The 27,967-nt window shown below is 37.5% G+C and overlaps 1 protein-coding gene across 3 annotated transcripts in view; it reads right to left on the reverse strand.

Moving 5' to 3' along the window:
- Positions 1-27,967, reverse strand: part of LOC149424497 (neural cell adhesion molecule 2-like) — a 239,400-nt gene that overhangs the window by 128,243 nt on the left and 83,190 nt on the right. For all 3 annotated transcript variants that reach the window (XM_089631386.1, XM_089631383.1, XM_089631385.1), the window contains exon 5: positions 22,310-22,423. In XM_089631386.1, coding sequence (XP_089487512.1) covers positions 22,310-22,423 — 114 coding nt within the window. The remainder of the gene's footprint in view (positions 1-22,309; positions 22,424-27,967) is intronic.

The following is a 27,967-nucleotide window of genomic DNA, read 5'->3' on the forward strand; positions in this document are numbered from 1 at the left end:
TGAAGAAGAACTTATCGATCCATGCTCTTCATAATAAACAAATCCATTACGGAAAGCAGATTTCCATCACAATTCAAAATAGGGACTATCATATAGACTGTTATGAAGCGGTGTTAAGTCTTATTTAAAAGTAATTATTTAAAACACCTCTTCAGAACAAGTACCATTCATAGCATTAATTTTGATTAAAATTATAGAGAGCACGGTCTGGCAACAAATAGACCGCCGGGCAGTCTATTGTTTGTTTCCGTTTCCTTTCGCTGGGTACTCTGGAATTGTTACACGAGCGGGACGGCCGTGTAATGATCGCACAGTCAATTAGATTATAATTCATTTTTACCCTGGATGGGCGATCGTATTAAAAAAGTGTACATCAGTATTCCTGATGCGGGTTATTCGGTTCTTTTTTACAAAAACCAAGTCGGTGCAGGCTCTATTAAATAAACGTCCGTATAATGGATGACCGTGTGTGTGTTCGTGAAGATCACAAATAATGTTCTACTGAAGTTTATATACGCGATCCCTTGTAAATCGTTATTCCGCGGACTCCGGGAAATGAAGCATTCACCTCAAGTGGCGCGATACAAGCCGTATTTTTCTTAATAAGATACGGATAATAAAATCACAAGCCCGGACGGCACCCGCTCAAGTAATCTGCCGATCAGCTCAATGGATGGATTCGCTCCATTAATGTTACATAAACGATAGACCCGATACGCTCCAGAACCGCTTATCAGCCACCTTGTCGGAGACGCTGGACCCGTCTCCTGGACCAAAGCCCTGATGGTGCCAGCTCGATCTGTCTGGGACAGACCACCGCCGGCCGTATGGAAGCTCCCCGCTCACTTTCCGTAATTAAGTGGTTAATCAGTTTTAGATAGAATTAAGAACCAATTTTTGATCCCTGGGGGTAAGTGCCGAGTCATAATATGTAACATGTTTACTTAAATATATTCTCCATGTTTTATAATGTGCAAAAACAAAACTACTGCTTTCATTTCACTACAATCAGTAGAACCTGTAATCCTTTGTGTGCCCATGCCTTGGCGACAGTTTCATGCTCTGCCCATCCCGAACATTACTCGAGGACCGAGTATTGGCGCGCAGAAAATCTGCAAAGTTCGGGATGGCATTTAATATAAAATATGGCCGGTAACAATTGGCGCCCAACGTGTTTTGGCTCGTGGTGATTGCATGTTGTGCTGATTTTGGTGAAATGTTTCATGATTAATTGACATAATATTGTATCACATATGTCAAGTGATTTGAATATTGTTTCATAACCTCAAATACACTCAGTATTCTTGTAACGATAATTCATAATTTGCGTTATTCTATGGTAAAATCTTGCGTAAACTTTCATCTTTCATGAAATCTATGATTTATCTATGCTTTTGTAGCTGTCAAATTTTATGTCAACACTAATTGGTAAACAAGATGATTATATGGGAGGTTATGTCAAACTGTCTAATTCATAATTATTTACGATTATTTTACGATGTCATTCACTTGTTTGATCAAGGCATATTTGCGTTTTATAATATTATTAGATTTTTACGCTAATATACATAATATTAAAAACATTTATGTCGGCGTTCTACAATACAAATTGTAAGTCCACATTACAATCGATATGCGTTTTAATTACTCGTAAGTCAACAAACACTCAATATTATTTATATACATACCTACGTCATTTTTTTTCGCCCAAATTAAATGATATCTTTGATTGACAATTACATTAGGCCGACGTTTAATAACGTTTCACAATATAATAGGGTGGTCCATTTTTCGCAATTCTCATTAGGGTGGAGCATATTTTTTTTAACAATTTTTTTTTGTTTTTTTTCACAATTGTACAATAGAAGTTGAGCTAATATTACGTCTAATGATACTACAGCCGTCAATGAAGAGTTTCTTTTGTTTTATAAACAAAAAAAATTAAATATTTATTTTTCTCTTCTTTTACTTCTTTCTTTCTATCTGAACATCAAAGAACGTAATCATGTCTTCACCAATACCAATACCAAATATCAATGGGGCTTCGAAGGAGGTTCTCATTAAAGAACTTAAAGACAGGAATATTGATCCATCGTCGACTTCTCATGAGTTACGTTTACAGGCGCGCGCTTATAATAAAGAGATTAAAATACCTGCTATAAGTGAAGTGAATTCTGAATCATCGGATTCTGAATTAGACGACACAACCATTAAGAAAGCCCACATAATTAAACAAACGAAGATTATTTATAGGGACTCACACTCAAATAACGTAGACGGTTGGAAACTGAAATATGACGGAAAAAGTAGTGTAAGGGAATTCTTACTATTAATTGAGGAGAAATGTAGGACAAAAAATTTTAACCAGGATCATCTTGTACGCGTTTTTCCTGATCTTTTAGAAGGTTTAGCACTCCTGTGGTTCAGGTCTATTTACACTCAGGATTTGAAATGGGACGATCTTTCAAAACTTTTGATAAGACAATTTGAAGCAAACGACCTTCAAACAGATCTTAAGGTAAAACTATTTAACATGACACAACCTAAAGGTATGTCAGTGCTAGAATTCACTCTCAGAATGAAATCATTAAACAATATGCTTGAAGCTAAACTACCGGAATTAGAACTTTTGCGGTTGGCAAAAAAAGCTTTATTGCCTATGTATACAAATTTACTAGTCTCAAGAGATATATCGACATTCGAGCAATTGACTACTCATGCAGGCAACTTGGAATCTTATGCATCACTGTCGGATGATTTCGTATCTTTCAACGTTTCTCAACCAAAAGTAGACTTACCTGTCACTAATAAACCGGAGAAATTTGATAGTACTGCTAGACAAACACCTAATTTTAATAATAATAATATGCATAGACACCAAGGTTATAACCAAAATCAGTACAGAAAACCAAATAACAACAATTATTCCAACAACTATACTAAAGTTAGTCTTGGAAACAGAGATAATAATTATAAATACAATAAACCGTCTTCTTCTACTTCTAACACATATACAAAAACTGCACACGAAAATTCTAGAACGTTTTACAATAAACCATTCTGTTCATATTGTAAACTATCGGGACACGTTATAGAAGATTGCAGGAAGAAAAATTCAAGGTCTAACAATCCTAAAGTGGGAGCTATCAATGACAAAGCTCATAAAAAGTCAAAAAACTAGGTCGGAGTCTCTCTTGCTACAAGCCGTCCTTGGCGCAGAGGAAAAGCGAGTGGGAGAGTTGGCTCCGAATAGTTGATAAATTTCTTTCATCCCCATCAACCGGAACAGTGGGCCCGCTGCCACGGGAGATGGCTATTGAAAATGATAACCGTCCTTATACTTATGTACATATTATAAATAATTTCTACAGTGGAATGCTAGACAGCGGCGCTTCATTGTCATGTCTAGGAGGCAATAGTTATAAAATTTTTAAGGAATTAGGTATTAAGTTAGTTAAAGTTAAGTTTAGTGTTTATACAGCGGACGGTTCAAACCAACCAGTCTTAGGGACAATGTCATTGCCGGTCACGTATAAATCATCCACAAAGGAAATTCTTTTCTACGTCATCCCGACATTGTCGCCTTCAATTATTCTAGGAGTTAACTTTTGGAAGGAGTTCCACATCGCACCGGAACTGTTTTCGAAAGCTACTCTTCCTGTTTCGGAAGGAAATATTAGTGGGTTGCGGGCTATTCGGCCAGCCTCATCCCTAACTATTGAAGAGAACAGGGAACTCTCTAAAATAGTTAAAAAATTCGAGTCAATTTCTTTTGAAAAAAAGGGGTTAGGTCTAACACACTTAGTTAAACACAAAATAATTACAACAGGACCACCCATCAAACAGCGGTATTACCCTCTTTCACCCGCACGGCAGAAACAATTAGAAACAGAAGTTGATGAAATGCTAAAATTAGGGGTTATTCAACCTTCTCGTTCACCATGGTCCAGTCCAGTAATAATTGTAACAAAAAAAGACGGAACAGCTAGATTCTGCCTTGATTCTCGAAAAATTAATAACGTCACGGTACGTGATAGTTACCCTCTTCCCTATATTGCGCGTATCCTAGATAAACTGGGCGGTGCCAGATATGTTTCCTCGATTGACCTCTCCAAGGCATTTTGGCAAATAGCCTTGGACAAAAAATCATGTGAAAAGACAGCATTTGTTGTTCCTGGGCGGGGCCTCTTTGAGTTCACTCGCATGCCGTTTGGTTTGAAAAATGCTCCTAGCGAATTACAAAGACTAGCGGATGCATTGTTTGGACCTGATTTCGATGATAATGTTTTTTGCTATTTAGATGACCTTATATTAGTATCGGAAGACTTGAAATCACATTTAAACTTGTTAAATCGGGTGTACGAACGTCTACGAGACGCGGGTCTCACCATTAACTTAAAAAAGTCAGAATTTTGTAAAGCCGAGCTTAAATACTTGGGCTATATGGTGGATTCCCAGGGACTTCGCACTGATCCAAGTAAGATAGATAGTATTAAAGATTTTCCTATACCGAAAAATGCTAAACAAATTCGGGCATTTGTTGGCCTGTGCGGTTACTTTAGACGGTTTATCAAGGGATTTTCAAGCATTGCAGCTCCTTTAACAAGTATTACTGGTTCAAATCAGGGAATTAGTAATTTTAAATGGTCACCGGAAGCTGAATCCGCATTTATTGCACTAAAGCAAGCACTTACTTCTGCCCCAGTCTTAAGTTGTCCAGATTTTTCGAAACCCTTCGCTATACACTGTGACGCAAGCTCCGTAGGCATTGGGGGGGTATTAATTCAAACTATAGATGGACAGGAGCACCCTATTGCTTATTTTTCGAGATGCTTAAACGTTCACGAACGTAATTATGGAATAACTGAGCGCGAACTTTTAGCCGTACTAGACTCCGTTACACACTTTAGACCATACATTGAAGGAACTCATTTTACAGTTGTAACCGACCACTCAAGCCTAAAATGGTTAGGTTCTCTGTCCAACCCCAGCGGTCGTCTCGCGCGTTGGAGTTCACGCCTATCCCAATTCTCGTTTGACGTAATCCATCGTAAAGGTACTCAACACATAGTCCCAGATGTCCTTTCGCGAATGGATCTTGCCGAAATCTCCATTATAGATTCAGGAAATATTCAAGATGAGTGGTATCAAAATATTTGGAAGGGTTGTCAAGAATTTCCCCAACGTTTTCAGAACTTCCAAATTCGGGAAAACGAACTATTTCGTCACACGAAAACTCGTTTAGCACTGTGTGAAGACACTGCGTGGAAAAAAGTAATTCCTCAAGAAAAAAGATTAGACATTTTAAGTAGTGTTCACGAGTCTATTCGATCTTGTCACCCCGGCGTTTTTAAAACTTATAAAAAAGCACAATTACGGTATTTTTGGCCAAATATGTACAGAGACATTAAACAATTTGTAAATCGCTGTACGGTCTGTAAGGCCCACAAAATCAGTACGGCCTCACCTAACGGTATTTCATCACATCCAAAAAAAGTTACACGTCCAATGCAAATGTTATCGTTGGATTTGGTAGGTCCATTACCGAGAAGTTACTCTGGTTTTACCGTTATTTTATCCTGTGTCGATGTTTTTTCAAAGTTTACCTGGCTGTTCCCGTTGCGCAAAGGTACCGCGCGAAGCATTGTGAAGAGTTTAGAAGAAAGTATCTTTCTTGTACATGGCGTACCGCGCACCATTGTTTGTGATAACGGCCGTCAGTTTGTATCCAAAGAATTTAAGGACTTATTAAATAATTATAATATACCTCCTCCGTTTTATAACTCTTATTATACCCCTCAAAATAATGTGGTAGAGAGATATAACCAAACTTTGGGCACCGCATTATCGATATTAGTTGAATCAGACCACCGTAATTGGTCAAAATTTTTACCACAAATACAATCAGCTATGAACAATTCCGTAAATTGCGCTACGGGTTTTACACCTTATTTTCTAATGCATGGTCGGGAGCAAATATTAGACGGTGATTTGCATCGTAACCCTATAGCTGATACGGAATCTAATTCACAAAATTGTACTAGTCAGAGAATCTACGCACAAAAATTAGAAGAACTGTCATCAGTTTATGAGCAAGTCTCAGATGCTTTACTAAAAGCTTATCAAAAAGGAGCAAACCATTATAACCTGCGGAGAAAAAATGTTAGTTTTCAAGTCGGAGACAGGGTTTGGCGTAGAAATTTCGTCCAATCAAACGCTTTAAATTACTTTGCACAGAAACTAGCTCCACGCTTTGTGCAAAATATAGTCGTGAAGAAAAAATCAGACTTAATCTATACATTAGCAGACCTCAAAGGTAAGGAAACTGGTAACTTTCACGTGAAAGACATCGTCAAGTCAGAAAATATACCGGATTAATATGTTTCCGATAGTGCTTTGGTGGGTCTGGCCACCCTACCAAGTACTCTCAATTAATTAATATTTCAAATATTTTTCAATGCACGGGAGCACAAAGCGGCTTGATCACCCGAGTTGGAGCGACCCAGCATTATGACAGTCTTTAGTCCTGTCCTAGTTAATTTTCTTTTAGAAAATATAGAAAGTTCGTAAAATGGTTAGTATAATCGGTAAATAATAGAAAGAAACATAATAAATTTAGTATAACACTCTAGTATCCTACTCGAGTTTGTTACACGACAATGATGTTGTTCAGATAAGCTTATAAGACAATAATTAAAAAAAAAAAAAAAAAAAAAAACGACGTGAAATATGGCTTTGACTAAACAAGTGAAAGTTAGGTAGCATGGGATATATAAACTGCCCAAATCTTGGAATGCACGGTGATACTTTCCCACTATCCCCGTATATTCTAGGTTTCTTAATATATACTTATGTGCATATTGTATACGTTCGCCCGTTACTTAGAAAGTGAAGATGTACCGGTCCAGTACATCTTTGTTTTCTAAGCAGTTTTAAAAATTTTATTATTAAGAATTGAATTTTACCAAATATATTTTTGTTTACTTTATTATAATTATCTTGTCATGTTTGGAAATGGTATACTTATGTTAGTACTCTTGATATTTTGTTTAATAATTTCATAGTAATTAATGATACAATTATAAGAGCTGGTTCAGCATATGTCTTTTCCTTAAATTCCTTCTATAACTTTAGTTATATTTAGTAAAAGTAAGTTTTATCTATAAATTAGTACAATAATACAATTTTCTACCAATTGCACCATTTACAACAATGGATGTATACAATTTTCGACCAATGGCTCCATTTACAACAATGGATGTATACAATCTTCGACCAATGACTCCATTTACAACAATGGATGTATACTACTACTAATTGCACCACATCTATAAGATTGGTTGTTGACAGTTCCACTCGATTAAACCACCTTACACACCTGCGTGTGTGTAAAGGTTAAAAGTTTTTTCTACTATTACGAAATAATGCTTTCCAAGGATGATTATTTTGTCTTATTGTATAAATTCTCTTCGAAAGACTTACCCAATAACCAGGTCAGGTAGAGTAGATAGAATTTCTTCGAAGTGTGTTTTATCTCCAACGGAGAAGTAGACTCAGTGAAAAGTGAGGGTTGGTTTACCTCCCTAAAAAAAAAAGTGTTGCCTGAGTGGCTTATCGCCCTATTAAAGGGCCAGTGAAGCTTTAACGCTTAAGTTGTTTAGATGTGTTGAGAAAAACAATAATATTTTTTTATATACCTACAGGTTTACCTACAATTTTGTTTAAGAATATTTTCCGTCACAGATGTAACGCTAACGGCAGTCTTCGACAATCGTCAATTTATCATCACCCGGTATTCCGATACTGTGGGTGCTTGCAGACTCCGTTCACGTAATATCTTCTAAAATTTGTAATTAAGTTACATTAATCTTAAGTTATCTTTAAGTTCTAGAATGGATGAATCGCAGGCTCAACCATCCGGCTGCACGCTCGATGGGTGCGATTGAAGCTGCGGCACACCCATTCATCATAAGTTTTGCTATCCAAATCGTAGATTTTGTCTTATTCCTTACTTATCTTACAAATTATGATGCTCATGTATAATTGTTGATTGGTTTTTTTAGAAACCCAGAGGATCTTTTCAAGCTTAGTTATCGCAGTTGTAGTTTTTTTTAGAGTTGTATTAATGTTTGGGGACAAACATTTGTGTGGCGCGGGGGGTAATGTTATGAAGCGGTGTTAAGTCTTATTTAAAAGTAATTATTTAAAACACCTCTTCAGAACAAGTACCATTCATAGCATTAATTTTGATTAAAATTATAGAGAGCACGGTCTGGCAACAAATAGACCGCCGGGCAGTCTATTGTTTGTTTCCGTTTCCTTTCGCTGGGTACTCTGGAATTGTTACACGAGCGGGACGGCCGTGTAATGATCGCACAGTCAATTAGATTATAATTCATTTTTACCCTGGATGGGCGATCGTATTAAAAAAGTGTACATCAGTATTCCTGATGCGGGTTATTCGGTTCTTTTTTACAAAAACCAAGTCGGTGCAGGCTCTATTAAATAAACGTCCGTATAATGGATGACCGTGTGTGTGTTCGTGAAGATCACAAATAATGTTCTACTGAAGTTTATATACGCGATCCCTTGTAAATCGTTATTCCGCGGACTCCGGGAAATGAAGCATTCACCTCAAGTGGCGCGATACAAGCCGTATTTTTCTTAATAAGATACGGATAATAAAATCACAAGCCCGGACGGCACCCGCTCAAGTAATCTGCCGATCAGCTCAATGGATGGATTCGCTCCATTAATGTTACATAAACGATAGACCCGATACGCTCCAGAACCGCTTATCAGCCACCTTGTCGGAGACGCTGGACCCGTCTCCTGGACCAAAGCCCTGATGGTGCCAGCTCGATCTGTCTGGGACAGACCACCGCCGGCCGTATGGAAGCTCCCCGCTCACTTTCCGTAATTAAGTGGTTAATCAGTTTTAGATAGAATTAAGAACCAATTTTTGATCCCTGGGGGTAAGTGCCGAGTCATAATATGTAACATGTTTACTTAAATATATTCTCCATGTTTTATAATGTGCAAAAACAAAACTACTGCTTTCATTTCACTACAATCAGTAGAACCTGTAATCCTTTGTGTGCCCATGCCTTGGCGACAGTTTCATGCTCTGCCCATCCCGAACATTACTCGAGGACCGAGTATTGGCGCGCAGAAAATCTGCAAAGTTCGGGATGGCATTTAATATAAAATATGGCCGGTAACAAGACATCAACAATTATAGACCAATTATAATTCTAAACATATTATTTAAAAAATTTAGAAGCAACGTCAAAAATCAACTCATCAATTAACTAGAAACAAACTGTTATGAAAGAAACAATTTTGGTACTAAGTAACAGAATATATTAAAAATTTAAAAATACACAAAAAATGCATTGGCATATTCCTCGACCTTTCTTAAGTCTTAGACACAATAAATCAATCACATCTTAAAAAGAGAACTAGAAAATAAAAGGATTAGCAATTTAAAATATATATACATGTTTATATATGAAAAATAGAAAGCAAACAGTAAAGCGATATAACAAGCGAGTTTCTTGATATCAAATTCGGGGTGCTTTAAGGAAGTATTTTAGGTCCAATCCTCTTCTTAATTTGCAATAATGACCTTTGCCACATAGAATTTTATGGCGAAATCATAAGTTTTGATACGGTTCTTCTAATAAACGAGAATAATTGGGCAGAAACATTTAATAAATCAGAAGGCACACTAAAGAAAATAAAATAAAATGGCTAGACATACACGCATATAGCGAATAAAACCAAATTTATCACTTTAAAAAAAAAAAAAAAAAACAAAACTCGAAAGGAGACCTGAAATTAAAAATTCATTGCTTCCATCACTTCATTGGGAATTGTAATAACTGTCCCTTATTGGAAAACGTTGACCTTGCCACTCATTCAGTTGTAAAAATTTATTAAAATTTAAATGAACTGAGTATAATAAATATTTAAATAATAAAATTAAAGTCTTCAAAACCACCAGAAATGTCTTCAGTACAGAACACTTGATAAATATCCATATGGTTCTTTGTCAATTGCTCTTAGAATGCAGTATTATCGGATGAGGCAGTGCAAATGACAATATCCTAAAATCACATCATTAAAACCCAAAAAGCCATAGTGAATATTATTCCAAAAGTCCCCTAACGAACTCGCACCGACGAAACCTTACATCATGTCACTCTATTCTAAAATAATACTTTACATTCATAAATACAAAGCACAAAATATAGCAACTAACACATATATTAGAAACACTAGATTTCAGGGTCAAAAAACATTTTCAATAATCTACTACAAACACAACACGTGGGCAAAAAAGGTTCCTATGTTGTGGTATTAAACTCTATACTAAAATCTCGCTCTCATTAAAACCTCTTAACAACAATTTTAACATTTAAATCTCAAATAAAAAGCTCGATATAAATCATAGAGAGATCAGAAATAGATAATATACTTATGAAAAATTTAAATCACAAATTCACTTTCATATAAATATTACATTAGATACATCAGTAATGGCGTAGTGTTGAACGTTGTTGGTTATACGCCATAGCTTCGAACTGTTCGATATTCTAGTTTGTCCCACGCGAGCTTCGGGTCAGCATTAGAAGCAAACTCGAAGAAAGAATTTCAAAAATACCGCTCAAAATTATTATGGGAGTTATTTCAAAAATGGGTCACATAACCCGTTTCATCCCACGGGATGAACCAGAGCAAACGACCCAATTATGTAAATCCCGAAATAATTTATCGGCTAAATAAAGGTGAAGGTGAGGTACAAATGTTAACAATGTGTAGTTATAAGGTATATTTTAAAGAATTTCGCTGTCGGGAATTATAGAAATTCCCCCGGGGTATTTACAAAATACGACGCAACTAATAAATACTTCACAGAATTTCAGGCGATTCTGGAATACATTTGCAACAAAAACATCTCCTGAAATTATTTTTGACTCGCAAATTTCCCTTTCTCTCGCCTGTTTCGTATATCGCACAACATTCCCAACATATTGCAACGAAAACACTGATTAATTGCTGGGATTCTTCTAGATTATTATCTTTATAAATGTATATTTAAAAAAAAGTTAATCCTAATAAAAGTTTGTACGATGTTCGACAAATTTACACAAAAACAATTTTAACTCAAATTTTTAAAAATAAAACAATTAATTTTTTTTAAAACACATACACGGGGCTAAAAACCAAAGAATTCTTAAAAATACATTGGGTTTAAAATATTTTATTATTATTTTCATTTGAATACCGCACAAGAGTCCTAACTGCAGTGAGACTTTAGCATCCCCAATTGGGGTATGTTGTGAGGCTGAAGGTTGTAAGGAAGGGAAGGAGAAGGGGAAGAGGAAGGTGAGAGAACGTCTGACTATTCAGATCTAGTCACAAAAACCCCACCAAAGCCATTTCAAACAACGTTTCAATTTCAATATCCGAGTACAATAATCTACCTGGCAAAACAAGACGATCATGATTATACATTGGATCATCAACAAAGGTCGAGCAATAATAAGTAAACTCACCAAAATCTAATTTAAAAGGTCGAGCAATAATAAGTAAACTCACCAAAATCTAATTTAAATGGTCGAGCAATAATAAGTAAACTCACCAAAATCTAATTTAAAAGGTCGAGCAATAATAAGTAAACTCACCAAAATCTAATTTAAAATGTTGTCTAGCCCATGACTGTTACCAATACCAACCTGATTTAGTTTTGTCAAATATTTTGGCTTTCGATTTACCAAAAATGTGAATCTATTATTAAAATTAATAAAATAATGATTAACTTGCCTGTCTCGGTACGGGAAAACCCAATGAAGACAGGCGTAGTAAAAATACATGTAAATTGAACTTATATATATATATTTAGTTTGTAGATAAATGAAACAATTTACATTACTTAAAAATAAATTCTCAAAATTTATTATAATACATTTTAAAGTTCTCGCCTAAAACGACTCTTCAATCCTTCAATGTTGAAAATGCCAATAAACTTATAGATATACTTAATGGTAGTCGTTCACTGGGGCGATACTGAGAGTATCTTCCATTCTTGCCGCAAACATACCTAATATTTTAAATGATTTACTTGTGAAATAAAACAAATCAATTAAATAAAATATACTTGGTTAAGCCGGGATTTGAACCCGCAACCTACGGATAGCAGATTAAGAGCATTACCCCCTGACCACTGAGGCCGTTAATTATATGTTTTCTATAAAAATATTATTATAACATCGCGGTACTCAAATAAAAAAATTATATCTTGTGTTTTCTCAAAATTTATTGTTTTCTAAAAACATTATTTTTTATAGAAATAAAACATCCACTTTATCATTTCTGTGGAATTTGTTGTTGTGTCTTTGTTTTTTACCATGCAAAATGGAATTTAGCTTGTATTTTAAGTTTCTGCAAACATCCACCGCACGGAGGGAGCGCTCTATTTAGCGTCGAATATTATTCATTTATGAATATATCCTGTCGTGTGCAGTGGGCATAGCGAAAATACGCAGCAAACATGTCAAAGCTAATGAAGTTACCGCGAACGAATGAGCCCGTCAAGTTAAAATGAATTCAGTAGACAGAAACTTCCAAATAAAAATGTTAATATGCGAACAGAATTATAGAGTTGGAGTTTTGTGTTGCGAGGAAGTTAACAATTCACGTAATTTAGTAAAAAATCAACCCGCAAAAAGAAAGTTTTCGTTAACAATAGTAAATAATATATGTTTAATACATAATTTTAATGTCTTTTAAAAAAAAATTGTTTGACTAAAGATTTTTTTTTATTAAGTTACTTTTTTAAATAATTAGGTAAGTACATTTTTGTATGGCACATGAAAAAATAAAAAAATAAAACAGATCATTGAAGTCCTCCTTACTAGGAGATCCTGTGCTGAGGGGGACTATATATGTTAGTATACGTTTTCAGCGACTAAGGTGATGTTTTAAATACATTAGCTAGTTCTTTTTCCGATATTTCCTTAAGTAAAGATTTGATAAAATTTAAGATTTAACCTTCCTGCCCAAGAACTGGAGTCGAGAACTCTCCCAACCTCGCCAAATACCGATTGGGTAGGACGGACTTTTAATTCGAATTTTAACTGCTGTAATGTCATCCGATTTCAGAGATATGCGTACATTAGCCCGGAGTGAAAGAGGTCGAAAAATTTTTTTCTTAGAATTTCAAAAACCCTATATCATTTAATGTTGCTGTAGATAAATAGCTGTTGAAAAATATTTTTTATTTTTTTTTACATATGATCTTCAGGTGGCGCAGAGGACCTGAAATTTTGAAAAAATGATCAATTCTAGAAATTTTTTAAAATTTTAAAACAAAATTATTATCATATTTAACTTTATTATTTAACTTTATTATTGCATTAAAATAAAAGGAACATTACTAATATATATATTTTTTGATCATTTCAGCCTTCAGTCGTGTCATATGCGTATGGGGTAGCTCCCTGAATTCCAGAGGAAAAGTGTAATTTTGTCTCGAATTTCGGCATTTCTTTTCTCGATTTTATTCTTGCTCGAATATATCCATCGCGTGCTGTACTTCCGCAAACAGCCAAGCTAGCTTCAGTGACCAGCTTCACACCTCTTTCCACAGCCTGTGTGGAACAGGGAAAATTTTCAATCCGGATATTTATATGTTCGCTCATAATTTTGTCCCATAATTCACTGTCACCGTATTTTTTTTGAATGGTGGCTAGAATATTTTTTCTGTCTTCCAGTTTATCAAATCATAATAATCGTTGACTTCGAAGTTTAGTTTTGGAATCAAGAATGTCCTTACTTTTTTCTCCTTTGCATTTTGTCGGACTTTAAAATTCTTCTTACTGCTAATTCTTTTATATGCTGTCTTTCGTCTTGTAGCATCGCTAATAAAATATTTTCAGAATGAGCGAAGAAAGAGTTCCGCTCGATTATTCGAAAAACAATTGTTTTCAGCTCATTTTTTAAATAGGAGCATCTTTTTATCATACTAGGGACAAGTTTCGGACAATCTTAACATGAAGGTTTTGTTTTTATGGTGAACCATATTGGCGCATACACTTTTATCACAAACATAACAATCTCAACCAGACTATGAGTTGGAAACTTTGTTGCTACATATAGTCTCAATATTCTATTTGCACAGGTTAGCCAACGAGAGTGTGCCAGCTTTCCTGGTTGCTTATTAGCCAAATCAGTTTTTACGCTGCCTTGTGTTACAGCTTGACAAATTTCATACAGATATTTTTGATCATTGCTTAGAATTTTCGATATCGCGTAAGACTGTCGTAATTTTATCAATTTTCACCACAAAAAGGTCTTCACAGTGCTGTAAAATCTTGCCAATGACTCCTTCGAACGTATTGGGACCTGAAGTACTGCCATCCAAAGTATTAAAAAGATGACCCAGTGGTAATTCGTTGGCATGCAACAAATATATAAACCAGTGTAATGGTCTATTTAAATGTCTTTCAATCAATGCGATTGCTCCATTCTTGAAACCCGTGTTTACAGCCGTTCCATCGCATCCAATGGCTACAATGGTTGATAAATCTTCGAAGTGCAAATTTAAAAATTCTACAATTGAATCCTTAATAGAATTAGCGGTTCCAGAGGCAGGCGCGACGTGGCCAATCTACTGAGAATCTGGCTTGGAGAGCAAAAAAATATGTTCTTCAGTAATCGTTCTCCTGTGGTACTTGTTATCATGTTTTTCCTGCAAAATGGTCTTGTCTTTCCGACCATCAAAATATAACCAACTTATTTTACCGTCAGAACTCCCGAAGCTCGAAATCTGCCTTCTTTGCAACTCTTCTCGAACTTTTCGGCGCTCGCGTCGTAATTTACTTCTATCTATTACTTTTGAGAAATCTTGTTTACAAATAAAACCAATATCTTGAAGAACTGCACTGGCGATGGTTGATGCTGATCTGTCGGAGACACCAGTCCTGTCACAGGCAGTGGCAAGATTTTTTAATCGATGCCTCATCTGATTTGTTTGTGATTTCGATGTGGATGGCGTGGAGTATGTCGGAAAAAGTATGTCTGGATCTTGATTGCTGTCTGATAATCTTACACTATCATCCGAGGTCTCTGAAGTCTCTGGTGAGGGGCTCAGAGGTTTCTCAACAGTCTGATTTTGAAGTAATTTATTTTGCCTCATCAGTCGTAATTGCCTACGCTCCAAAGCCTTGGATGCCAATATATCTTATGAGCCGATATACATTTTGCGGCCACTTCTCTGATCTTGCAGGAATTCTAAGCTCCTTCTTGGGTATTTTCACTAAACATTTACAAAAATCGACACAAATGCACTTGCAAACAGCAATATCAAAAAGTTTTTTTGTTGCATATTCATAAAATTCAGTTTTCTTTTTAGGTACTCGACATTTCAAGCATTTGTACTTGTGATAATACCGGGTTAGTTTAGTCACAATTTAACGTTCAGTTACAATAGGAATAGATGCTTTATTCCACAACGTAATTAGATCAATTGCAATTATTTCACATATACATATCTTTCACAGAAGGATCTTTTCCATTTGATAACCACTGCAAGTCATTTCTAATCCACAAATAATACTTTATTTCATCCGAATAAGTTGGCAACACATTGTCTTTTAATTTTTTTGGGCCACCAAACATAGAACACATTGAATTTTTTAATGTTTTAGGCATATTACAAAGAAATCACAATCAAGTTTTTGCAGCTGTTCCAACAAACGTGCTAATGTCTGTTAATTACTGATTGACTGCAGCTGTTGTTACGCAAAATAGTGTCAAAGGGTGGGGGGAAGAGGAATAAGTTAGATGGCTAAAACTAAAATACATTTTGTGACGTTTAAGCTGGATTAGATGATGTGCTTGTTTACTAACAAAATCTGAAAAAACACCATTTTTTGTAGAACTTTAGGGTCAGTGCGCCACCTGAAGATGAAGTTGGAATTTGATGATATTTTGTGTACTTTATAGGGTACTACCAAGGCACCCATTGGTAATATAGGAAACACGAAATTTGAAAAAAAGTTTTTTCACTCCGCCCTAGCGTACATGTCCGCTTGTTTATTTGAAATTTTCAACAAAGTTTGATGTAATGCATTGTTATTGATGACGAGTCTATCTGTAGAGTTTCAGCTCAATCTTTCGGATATCGGGAAGCGGTTAATTTTCACTTCCAAGATTTGCATTTATTCATTACCGAAAATAAAAGTGCGGGCCGCATGTGTGGTAAAATCATGCATGACTATGTTAAAAATGTTGAGATGAATGAAAGGTGCGTAGTGAGTAAGATTATTAAAGGGTCTCTTAGATAGTTTGGGCATGTAGAGCGAATGAAAGAAGAAAAAAGTGCAGTCTATTCAATAATATTATTTTAAAAAAAACAGTTTATTTAAAAACAAGTTCTGTTGTAATTTTTATCACGCGTTAGAGCTGTTTCGCCTTCTGAAAGCATTATCAAGCTGTTTTAACATAATGCCTTCTTAACGAAACATGAAATAATAATAAGTGCACAGCCAAACTGTTTTTATAAATTGAAAAATAAAAAAATAAAAAAAATGTAGTTCTACAAATTAAAATTTTTATTAAGGCGAACTGAGTTCTGCATGTTTCTGTAGGCGAATGTGTGGATGCACGGTTAGGTAGAAACTGTGCAGGTGTGTGGGTCGAGCGCGATTCGGTAATCCTCGGCAATGCTCGTGCATTGATGTGAGTCATTCTGAATCGAATCGCGCGCTCGCGAACAGCATTTAATTAAGCTCATGTAAAGACTAAATAAAGTAACACTTTTCATTTAAAATAGATATTATTATTCAATTCAATCCATTCTCTTAATCCTGCTCAAACAGGTTATGGGCCCAGTTAACGTATAACTAAAAATTAAGAGAACGCGAGTGAAATTATTCGACAAGTCTCACGTGGTGCGGAACGGAAGTCGGCCATTGTTTTAGTGTCAGAGCTAACTGTTTGAAAACGAGCGTGAAGTGTGAATAAAATTCACGATGTCGGTCGGCATCTCGGTGAAGGGTGTGAAGCCTTTCGATGGAACAAACTTCCAGGGCTGGAAAGCTCAAGTGAGTGCACTATTTGTGATGAACGATGTTCTCGATGTCGTCGATGGCACGAGAGAGAAGCCTGCTGCCGGCGATGGACATGCGGCCGCGCTGAAGAAAAACGTGAAAGATGACGCAACGGCAAAATTCATAATTCTGTCAAATCTTGAAGAGGCTCAACAAGTGTGTGTGTTGTCGTGCATCTCTGCGAAAGAGATGTGGGACAAATTGTGTCTCATTCACGAGCAGAAAACCGCGTCAAACAAGCTGGGTCTGCTACAAAGATTTCACGCTTATCGGATGAGCGAAGCAGACACTGCGGTTCAGCATGTGGCCAGGGTGATGAATATGGCGAGTCAACTGAAGGACGTCGGTGAGAATGTATCAGACGCTACGATAATGGCAAAAATACTCGCGAGTCTCACCAAAAAGTTTAGCACGCTGCAGGTGGCGTGGGACAGCGTAGACCCTGCGCGACAAACTCTTGATAATCTCCAGGAACGGCTAATAAGAGAGGACACGAGGCTCAGCGGCGAAGAAGAAGAAGCGTCGGAAGCGCTGGCTGCAATAGCCAAAAATCGTCGTGGGCGAGGAACAAAAAGTGCTGAAAAGGACATGAAGAAAGTGCAGTGTTATAAATGCCAAGGCATGGGACATATTGCGAGTCAGTGTCGGAATAAGCGGAAGCCACGTGACGACGGCGAAACATCAAGTGATTGCGCGTTTGTAGGAGAGACAGGCAGTTTGATCGCGTCGGGCATGAAAAATAGCGCGCTTATACCGTGGACGGAGAGTGGCGTAATGGCGATCGATCAAAGTGAGGTCTGGCTGATCGACAGCGGCGCATCGAAACATCTAACCTACCGACGTGACTGGCTGACTGACTACAAGCCGGATAACACGGGCGCTACAGTATCGCTTGGTGACAATCAGATATGCGACGTCGCTGGTGAAGGCACGGTGCGAATTAAAAAATTGATCGATGGAGTGTGGCAAGATGCGAGAATTGAAAAAGTGCTACACGTTCCGAAATTGAGAAAAAACTTATTCTCCGTCGGAGTATGTACAAAAAAGGGACTCGGAGTGCGTTTCGAAAATAATCGGGTTATTGTGGATCGCGACGGTGAAGTGCTCGGGACGGGAATGAAACAAAACAATGACGTGTATCGCATGTTCTTCAAGGTCACGAAACAAGGAAGCACAGAAGAAGCTAACGTAGCTACGACAAATTTAACTGTGTGGCACGAGCGATTGGGACACGTCGGGAAACGAGCGATTCGTGAATTAGCAGAAAAGGGGCTCGTGAGTGGAGTAACATTTTCAGACAAAAGTGACGTCTTCTGTGAACCGTGCCAATTTGGGAAATCGCACAGGCTGCCCTTCAACAAGAAACTGGAGCGAAATAAGAAAATAAAGCCAGGCGAGAAAATGCATTCAGATGTCTGTGGGCCGATGTCAACGAATTTTGTCGGAGGATCGAGGTATTTTTTGACATTTAAAGATGAAGCTACCGGCTACAGACACGTGTACTTCATAAAAACGAAATCCGAGGTGTACGAAAAATTCAAGATCTTCGAAAAAATGATCGAAAATAAGTTCGGAAGAAAAATGAAAACTCTTCGCTCCGACAATGGCCGAGAATTTTGCAATGACCAGATGGATAAATACCTCGAAGAATGCGGAATAAAGCGAGAGACAACAGCGCCATACAATCCGGAGCAAAATGGCAAAGCTGAACGCGACAATCGGGCGATTGTTGAAAGTGCTCGTACAATGATAATCGCGAAGAATCTTCCATTAACCCTTTGGGCGGAAGCAGTGAATTGTGCCGTATACGTTCTCAACCGAACAGTGTGGACAAGTGGTGCAGTAACGCCGTACGAAGCGTGGATTGGAAAAGCTCCGAATCTGAAACATCTTCGAATCTTTGGATCAGACGCGTATGTGCACACTCCCAAACAATTCACACGAAAATTTGATGCACGAGCGAGCAAAAAGATATTCGTCGGATATACGGAAGAATCGACGAATTACCGAGTGTATGATCCTGAAAAGAAAAAGGTCAGTGTGGTTCGAAATGTTGTGTTCAACGAAAAAATCGGGGCGCCAGTGGCGAAAGAAAACGAGAAGGAGGAGGAATACGAAACAATTCTTTCACGACCCGAGGAACGAGAGAACGAGGCACGAGAGAACGAGAACGTGAACGACAATGTGATCAACAACGAAGAAAACGACCAAAACGAACAAGAGGACGATCAAGACTGTGAAGATCGAAGAATCCTGCGAGATCGAGCACTGATTAAAACTCCTAGAAGGTATCAACACGAGGAAAACGACCAAAACGAACAAGAGGACGATCAAGACTGTGAAGATCGAAGAATCCTGCGAGATCGAGCACTGATTAAAACTCCTAGAAGGTATCAACACAATGCAAATGTGGCGGAGTACATAGTCCCATTAACGTACGAAGAAGCGACGAATAGCACTGAAGCTGCGCAGTGGGCGGGTGCTATTAAAAACGAATTTAAAGCTCATGAAGAAAATCGTACGTGGGAACTCGTGAAGAAAACGCCGGAGATGAGACTAATTGACTCGAAATGGGTGTTTCGGGTAAAGACGGATGTCGACGGGAAGTCACATCGTTTCAAGGCTCGATTGTGCGCAAGGGGCTTCCTGCAAAGAGAGGGGATTGACTTCAAGGAAACGTTTTCCCCAGTGGTGAGATATGACTCGCTGAGAATTTTGCTGGCAACGATAGCCGCGGAAAATCTTGAAGTAATGCAATTTGACGTTCAAACTGCATTCCTGTATGGCAAACTAGAAGAAACAATTTTCATGAAAGTTCCGGAAGGACTGAAGCTGAAAGAAGACAAAAGGAACGTCGCATGCAAGCTCGAGAGGACTCTCTACGGGCTCAAACAAGCCCCAAGATGTTGGAATCAACGATTCAACAAGTTTTTGAACGAATTCAACTTCGTAGAATGCGAAGCAGACAAATGTGTATTTACTGGAAGGATTAAAAACAACAAAGTATATCTGGCGCTATTCGTCGATGATGGGCTAGTAGCCTCGAACAATATAGAGACCCTTAAGGAAATTATTCAACGACTAAGCGAAACATTTAAAATAACAGTCGAGGACTCGAATATTTTTGTCGGCTTACAAATAAAAAGGGATAGAGAGAGAGGTAAACTGATGATTCATCAGAGCGCGTACACGCAGAAAATAATTGAAAAATTCGGAATGGCGGATGCGAAAACAGTGTGCGTGCCAGCGGATCCGCACGCAGCACTGATTCCAGTTGTGGAAAACAATAAAACTAAAAATGTACCGTATCGCGAAGCAGTAGGGTCTCTGGTTTTCCTAGCGGCTGTATCGAGGCCAGACATCGCGTTCGCAGTAAATGCAGTAAGCAAGTATTTGAACGAGCACAATTCATCGCATTGGCAAGCAGTAAAGAGAATATTTGCATATCTAAAAGGCACAACTGATTATGGTATTGAATATCAAAGCGGCGGTAGTGAACCAAAATTGATAGGTTTCTCGGATGCTGACTACGCCGGGGATGTAGAAACGCGAAGGTCGACAACAGGATACGTTTTCTGTCTCGCGAACGGGGCCGTAACGTGGTCGTCACAGCGTCAAAGACTGGTGACGCTAAGTACAACGGAAGCCGAGTACGTAGCTGCATCGGCAGCAGCTCGGGAAGTAGTCTGGATCAGAAAGCTGTTATCGGACATCGGATGTCCATGTAATGAAGAAACAACGCTTTACGTTGACAACCAAAGTGCAATTCAATTAGTCAGAAATCCAGTATTTCACAAAAGAACGAAGCATATAGACATACACTTCCATTTTATCCGCGAGAAAGTGAATGATAAAGAAATTGTAGTTAAATATGTTCCATCTGCAAATCAGAGAGCAGATATATTTACGAAGGCGCTGCCGCGAGACCGTTTCCAGGATCTATGCTATAAGCTAAATATGGTAACGAGAAATGAGAAACACTCGAACGGCGGTAGTATTAAGGCGAACTGAGTTCTGCATGTTTCTGTAGGCGAATGTGTGGATGCACGGTTAGGTAGAAACTGTGCAGGTGTGTGGGTCGAGCGCGATTCGGTAATCCTCGGCAATGCTCGTGCATTGATGTGAGTCATTCTGAATCGAATCGCGCGCTCGCGAACAGCATTTAATTAAGCTCATGTAAAGACTAAATAAAGTAACACTTTTCATTTAAAATAGATATTATTATTCAATTCAATCCATTCTCTTAATCCTGCTCAAACAATTTTATTATATAAAAGTAATTATTATTTCTCATACGCGTTGTCAGAGTAAAGGGTACTCCCAGGAACGCCCTGATGAAAGATCTCTATTTTCGGTTTACAATGTTTTTTTTTATATATTTGATAATCCAGGTAAGTACCTATTCCATTCCTTTGCAAACTTTACTCACTACTGACCACGTCGCCTAATATTGTGGGTGAGATACAGTCCAACGGGGGAGTTAGGACCAGCCTCACAATGTTGTGGGTGAGATACAGTCCAACGGGGGAGTTAGGACCAGCCTCACAATGTTGTGGGTGAGATACAGTCCAACGGGGGAGTTAGGACCAGCCTCACAATGTTGTGGGTGAGATACAGTCCAACGGGGGAGTTAGGAACAGCCTCACAATGTTGCCCAAAGAAGTGTAAAAACAGTGTTCCTACGTCATATGTTACGGACTATAGTATGGTCTTTTATTTTGAAATGGCCTTTTTTCAAGTGTTCCAACTCCATACAAAATAATTCAAAATGGCGGCAAAGAGATATAAATAAATTTTGAACTTTGATTGCATAAAAATGGAATTATAATGCGTCTTTTAGTATCTATTCAGACATAAATCATTGTTCCTAATACTAATTAAGTTGAAACTAAGTAATCTGTGCCTTGTAAAAATGCGACAGTTAGGGAAATATTAACAACGAAAATAATTAACTTTGTTTGAACCACTTTTTGTATAAAAACATACCGGCATGTTTCAGAACCAATGGTTCCTTCGTCAGTTTACAAAGTATACTTTAATTATTTAAATTTAATTAAAATGATGCTTCAAAGTGAATACACAAGTATTAAAAAATAATACAGTTGCAAAGCTAAGTAGTAAAGTTTTAATAACTGAAACATTCATGTCCTGATTAGATTCCTGGCAGTAATGACATAATTTAATCAGCTTACCTCCTCGCACTCGGCAGGTCAGCATGAGGTCATCCCCCTCCTCCTTTGGTCCTATTCGAGTGCCGTCAAGGATGCCCCCGGACCTCTCCACCACCACGGGCAGCCCGGGAGGCACTGTAACAAGGGAGGACATTTATCAAGGGGTGAGTGATCACTGAACTTTAGATAAAGCTTGAGCACGTACCTATTTGGATGTAAACCAGGTACAATTATTAATACCACGTTAAAAAAATACATGTGAATATAATAAATTAAAAAAACACGGTTTAATATATATTTTTTTTTATTTTTTTTTTTATTTATTATTTAACATTATAAATGATAACAATATGCAGACTTATAAATAATTTGTTCATTATTATTCTATTTCTCCATAAGTTGAGCTCCAGGAGCTCGTGTTTATGGGAGGAGTCTTTACATTTAGTTCTAATGATTTAACAATAATCAAAAACTTTTGAAATAAATACAAACATAATATTAACATAGGTACACAAATTAGAAAATTGTTTTTTAAAGATAATTAAAATAATTCATCTTTTTACAGATTAAGTAAGCGTGAGGAAATTAAGGGTACAATATATCAAGAAAAATTTAGAAAAGTAGTTTTTTTTAAAGACAATCAAATTAATATATATTTTTTACAGATTGAGTAAGGAATACTTAAATATATATCAGGGCTTATGTCATCAAGTGCTTTGCTACGTTTGGTGGTTTAGCAGAGGTGCACAGGTTCATCGGATATGTTCAGGATGCGCATGCCAACTAGCTGTGTGGCGTGCCAGATCAGTAGAGGCCGGTTGGGGAGACCTTTGAGAAGCTGTGTGGAGAGTCTTTTCTAAGGAAAAAAAGAAGAGGAAGTTCTGGGAAGGTTAAAAGTATGACGGTTGGGTAGGAATTTAGGAATCAGTTTGTCGAAGAGTGATGCACTTATGAGTTTATCCTTCCCCTTCAAGGCGATGGGTAGAGTGACCAGTTAGAGAGGTCAAACCAGCCTCTACCGATTTGACACGCCACGCTGCTGGTGGGCAGAAAAATCATAAATACACTTCACCGGATGAACCCGGGCAATCCTGCAAATCACTGAACGTAGCAAACCACTGAGGGTGACCTGGCAGAGGTGTTGGTTATCGAGTAAATGATTCCCGGAGCGGCGGTACACAAACCCGACTCCCAAAATATTCCACTCTCATACTGCAAAACTTTGAGGTGGGAAGAATTAAAACTGGCAGTGATAGAACATATTTGATGTTTGATAATAATTGGAGAATTATATGAAACAAAATTTTTTCAACAAATTATAAGTTATTGCTACTTTAAATTGAAAGAACAAAGGTATGTGTGTATTTTATATAAAATGATAAAAAATTGAATTAATGAACAAAAATTAAACTTTGAAAAAATTCCTTCAAAACATAGATTTAAAAAAATCTGGAGGAAATACGGTCGAGATTAAACATGAAAATCACATTTTAAAATATAACAATGGCTATCGCCTGATCTAGCGCTAAAATTCAATTAAAAATAGCTCCAAAGCTAGTTTTCCTTGCATTTGGAAAACGCAATATAAGCTACTCTCAAACGAAAGTTTGAAACAGAAAACTGATGAATTAAAATAAAACAATTGATAAAGTTTTATTCTTAATAGGAAAACAGAAAAAAATTAAGAATATCTTTCCCAAAAATAAATTTATATAAATATCAATGTTACATGAAACAATGTAATTGTAACCGCCAACTAAATTTGGTAGGCAAAATGCAATATTATGTGGCAGGAGTGTATAACAATAATTACTTCAGAAAGTCATGAACAACAAAAACCAAACAGGCTTTCTGAGTACGCAGAAGGCTTACAATCTACGATGTTATGTTTGCTAATCGTAAAATATATTCATCTCCCACGCGTGCAGTTTGCCGCGGTATCGGAATAAGGTTTGCACTTCTGACTCGCACGGTAATAATGTGAATTAGCATGGGAGCCGGGAGGTCCACTACCACTTCCCATCTTCTACATCCACATCCCTTCATTAGCCAGCTGGTCCGTTCTCCCATCTCATTAAGCTAAGAGCAAGCCGCGAGAGCATCGGGCGAACGGGCGAGGAGGCGCACAGGCGAACAAGGTCCGCGGAACGTGCGTCTGTTAGCTCTCACGGCGCGGGGTTTTGAGTATTACATAAATAATATTAGGGGGACTATATGAATTTTCCTTTGAGTGAAAATTGCTTTTGTTCCAAGAGTAATGGGGACGACGTGATATCTGCTGGGTTTCATTGTTTTATTTATTTAACAGAAAGCTAACACATTGCGTTATTTTACATTGCCCGGGTCATTTGTTAAACACGTAGTCCAAGATCCAATTGTAAAATGTGTCGGGAATCCCGAATCGTGACTGGTACATTTTGCGACTGACCTAACTATTTTAAAACATTTTGAATTAATCGTAAAGTTTGGCTAAGGTGGTTACAGTATGAATGGTGATTTGTTGTTGCTATCACTCAAAATTTGCGAAGGTCTTTTAAGATTTTAACCTCACTTTAATTTTTAGTCAATGTTACACCTTAACTTTGTTCAGACAGTCTACATAACCAGAGATGTGCTTTATTTCAAATAAATCCATTTCAAATGGAAATGCAAAATGCAAAATGGGTATTTTCCATTTTGCATTTTAAATGCTTTTCTAAAAACCATTTAGCATTTTGCATTTTAAATGCTTTTCTCAATGCATTTTCCATTTTAAATGTTTTTTTGCAACATTCTTCCTACTATCTCCACTCATCTTTTTTTCATAAGCCCCGAATGTCAGTCGGTCCTCAACCTCGCTATGAGAGATAATTTACATTTTTCAAGTTGCTCCCTCGTAGAAGCCCTGGCAATCGAGTGATACCATTTCAAAAAATACTGAACATGGGGCCATGACGCTATAATATTAAATGTTAGATAGCAGTTTCTATGTTTTTACGTTGGCAACATTTGTCCCGCGCAAATTTTTGTGGTTCATAATCTATAGTCGTGACATTTTTTGATTTACCATCATGCAATATGTTTGTTCTACATTGATGTCCACTATTAAATGACAAAACTGTTTAAAAATTCTATAATTATTTTAATTGTTTGACCTGAGAAACCATTTTGCATTTTCAATGTATTTTGAAAATAGGTATTTTGCATTTTGCATTTTAAATGCTTTTCTAAAAACCATTTTGCATTTTGCATTTTCAAATGGAAAAGTTTTGACCCATTTCTATTTTGGATTTCAAATGGTTTTGGGTACCCATTTTGCACATCTCTGTACATAACGCATGACACACATCACAAATTAACTACTAACGCAGCTTGTCTGAAGAAGTAGGCAGCATAGACCGCCAAACAACATGGTCTTGGCACACACTTCTTGCCTCATTCACATTCATTAATCGTCTCACACATTACATTTACTTCAGTTATCCTGACTCTTTACATGGCCCGGCTCAAATGGCCCCGACTTCTTCTATCATTCACATTCGCGTCATACGTTCTCCTTAGACTCCTTTCTCCAATCATTCGTTCTACATGCTCAAACAATTTAAGCGTCCCTTTCTTAATGTTACTCAGTACGCTTACATAAGCTGTGTATTCTTCGCAAATCTCCGCATTTCTAATACGATCATACATTGTTTTACTGAAAATACGCCTCAAGAATCTAATTTCTACATAATTTAGTCTACGCAGAGAAAACTTACTGATTCCAAATGTTGATAATTAATTAAAAATCATGTCAAATTATTCATATTCTCGATAAAAATGGGACTGCAGGCCTTTAACCTGAATGAAATGACAGGTTTCCTGATAAACTGTCTGTAAAAATCGAGTGTGTTATTGGGATGTCGGAACACGTGTTCATAAAAATGTTAATGTTGTAACATTTCGTCATGATATTTATTAGGAAAAGAATACCTGCATGAACACGTGAAAACATATATTCTGAATTGACTCGATTTTTATTAGGAAATGGTTTTCAATCACGTTTTTAACAGGATTTAAATAAATCAGTAATTCTCATTTTTCATCCTTCCTCTGCCAATTACATGCCTCACTGCTGTGCATCAGGGTAAGGTACTAGAACTCCATTGTGGACAGCTAACTTCGCTTCTAGGGATTTTTTTGCCAAGAATTTTACGAGGACTAACCCTTCTTTCAATATTCAGTGAGGCTCACATTACCAAAAAATATTTAAAAATGAAATATAATTCTAATTTATCAATTTAAAACAAATGTTCATTTTCACTATTAGCCTTTCCACCTCTCGTAAACATGATTCCCAAATTTCCCAACATTCCCAACCATAAATAAATAATAATGACATCAGAAGAGCAAAACATTGTGTATGAAACTATTTTAATAAAATTGTTTGGTGACTTGAATGTGACAAATAATAAATAGTTTTTCTTGAAAATGCTAACATACCCTATTCTGCAAAAAAAATTGTCTACTATCAAAAGTAACACTTAAGCAAAAGTTTCAACATGGTACACAAAAAGTCATAAAACAAATAATATATTTTAGCAAAGTACTAAAGTGAAACATTATTGAAGGGTAGTAAAAAAAAACTTTAAAAATAACATTTAACAGGAGCCTACAAGGGTTCCTGATGTCCAGACTCACCGCTCCAATCTGTTAGACCTATTCTTAACTACTGTGCCACACGGTTATAAGATTGACGTCACAGCGCCTCTGGGATCATCTGACCACTGCCTAGTGACGACATCAATCCCCGTCAGCCTCAGACCAACCAATGAGAGGCTGAGGAGAAAAGTGTGGCACTATAGGTCAGCAGATTGGTTCGGTATGCGGGCCCATTTCTACGCTTTTCCGTGGTCAGCTGTTTGTTTTCGGACTTCGGACCCTTCAAGATGTGCCCAGGAGATTGGTGAAGTCATCAAATCGGCGATGGATGGCTTCATACAATCGACTACTAAAGAAACTGGTGTGGGCTCAAAGCCGTGGTTCAGTCGACAATGCTCCGAAGCAGTCCGACGAAAAAACGCGGCTTACCGAGCCTACAACACATCTCGAACGCCCGAAAGCAGATCAGCATACAACAAATCGGCAAAGGAATGCAAGAGAATCATCAATAGGTCGAAATTCGAACACGACCTGCAGATCAGCAAAAAGCTGGCTGCCTGCCCGCATGGCAGCAGAGCATTCTGGTCGCTTGCGGGCTCAATAGGTCGAAATTTTTGCAAACCCAGTTTGCCACCTCTTACCAGACCTGACGGCTCACTAGCAAACACCGCCACCGAAAAGGCTAACTTATTAGGGAAAATGTTTGCGGAAAACTCGACCCTCGACGACGGGGGTGCTGTTCCGCCGTCGGTTCCTCACTGCGGCTTCTATATGAAAAAGCTGAGGATCCGGCATCGGGATGTACTCCACGTCATACGGGGGCTCGATGTTAACAAAGCTAGTGGACCTGATGGAATACCTGCCCTGGTATTGCAGAGGTGTGCTGCGGAAATAGTTCCAGTTTTGACAAAGCTCTTAAAAATGTCCCTGAAGTGTGGCACTGTGCCCTCTGGTTGGAAAAAAGCGGTCATTCACCCTATTCCCAAGAAAGGTGTCCGCTCCAACCCGGCCAACTACCGCCCCATAGCGATCACATCAGTTCTGTCCAAAGTGATGGAA

The sequence above is a fragment of the Hesperophylax consimilis genome, chromosome 4 (genome assembly GCF_061612785.1).
Source record: "Hesperophylax consimilis isolate HC1 chromosome 4, BYU_Hcon_1.0, whole genome shotgun sequence".
NCBI classification, from domain to species: Eukaryota; Metazoa; Arthropoda; class Insecta; order Trichoptera; family Limnephilidae; genus Hesperophylax; species Hesperophylax consimilis.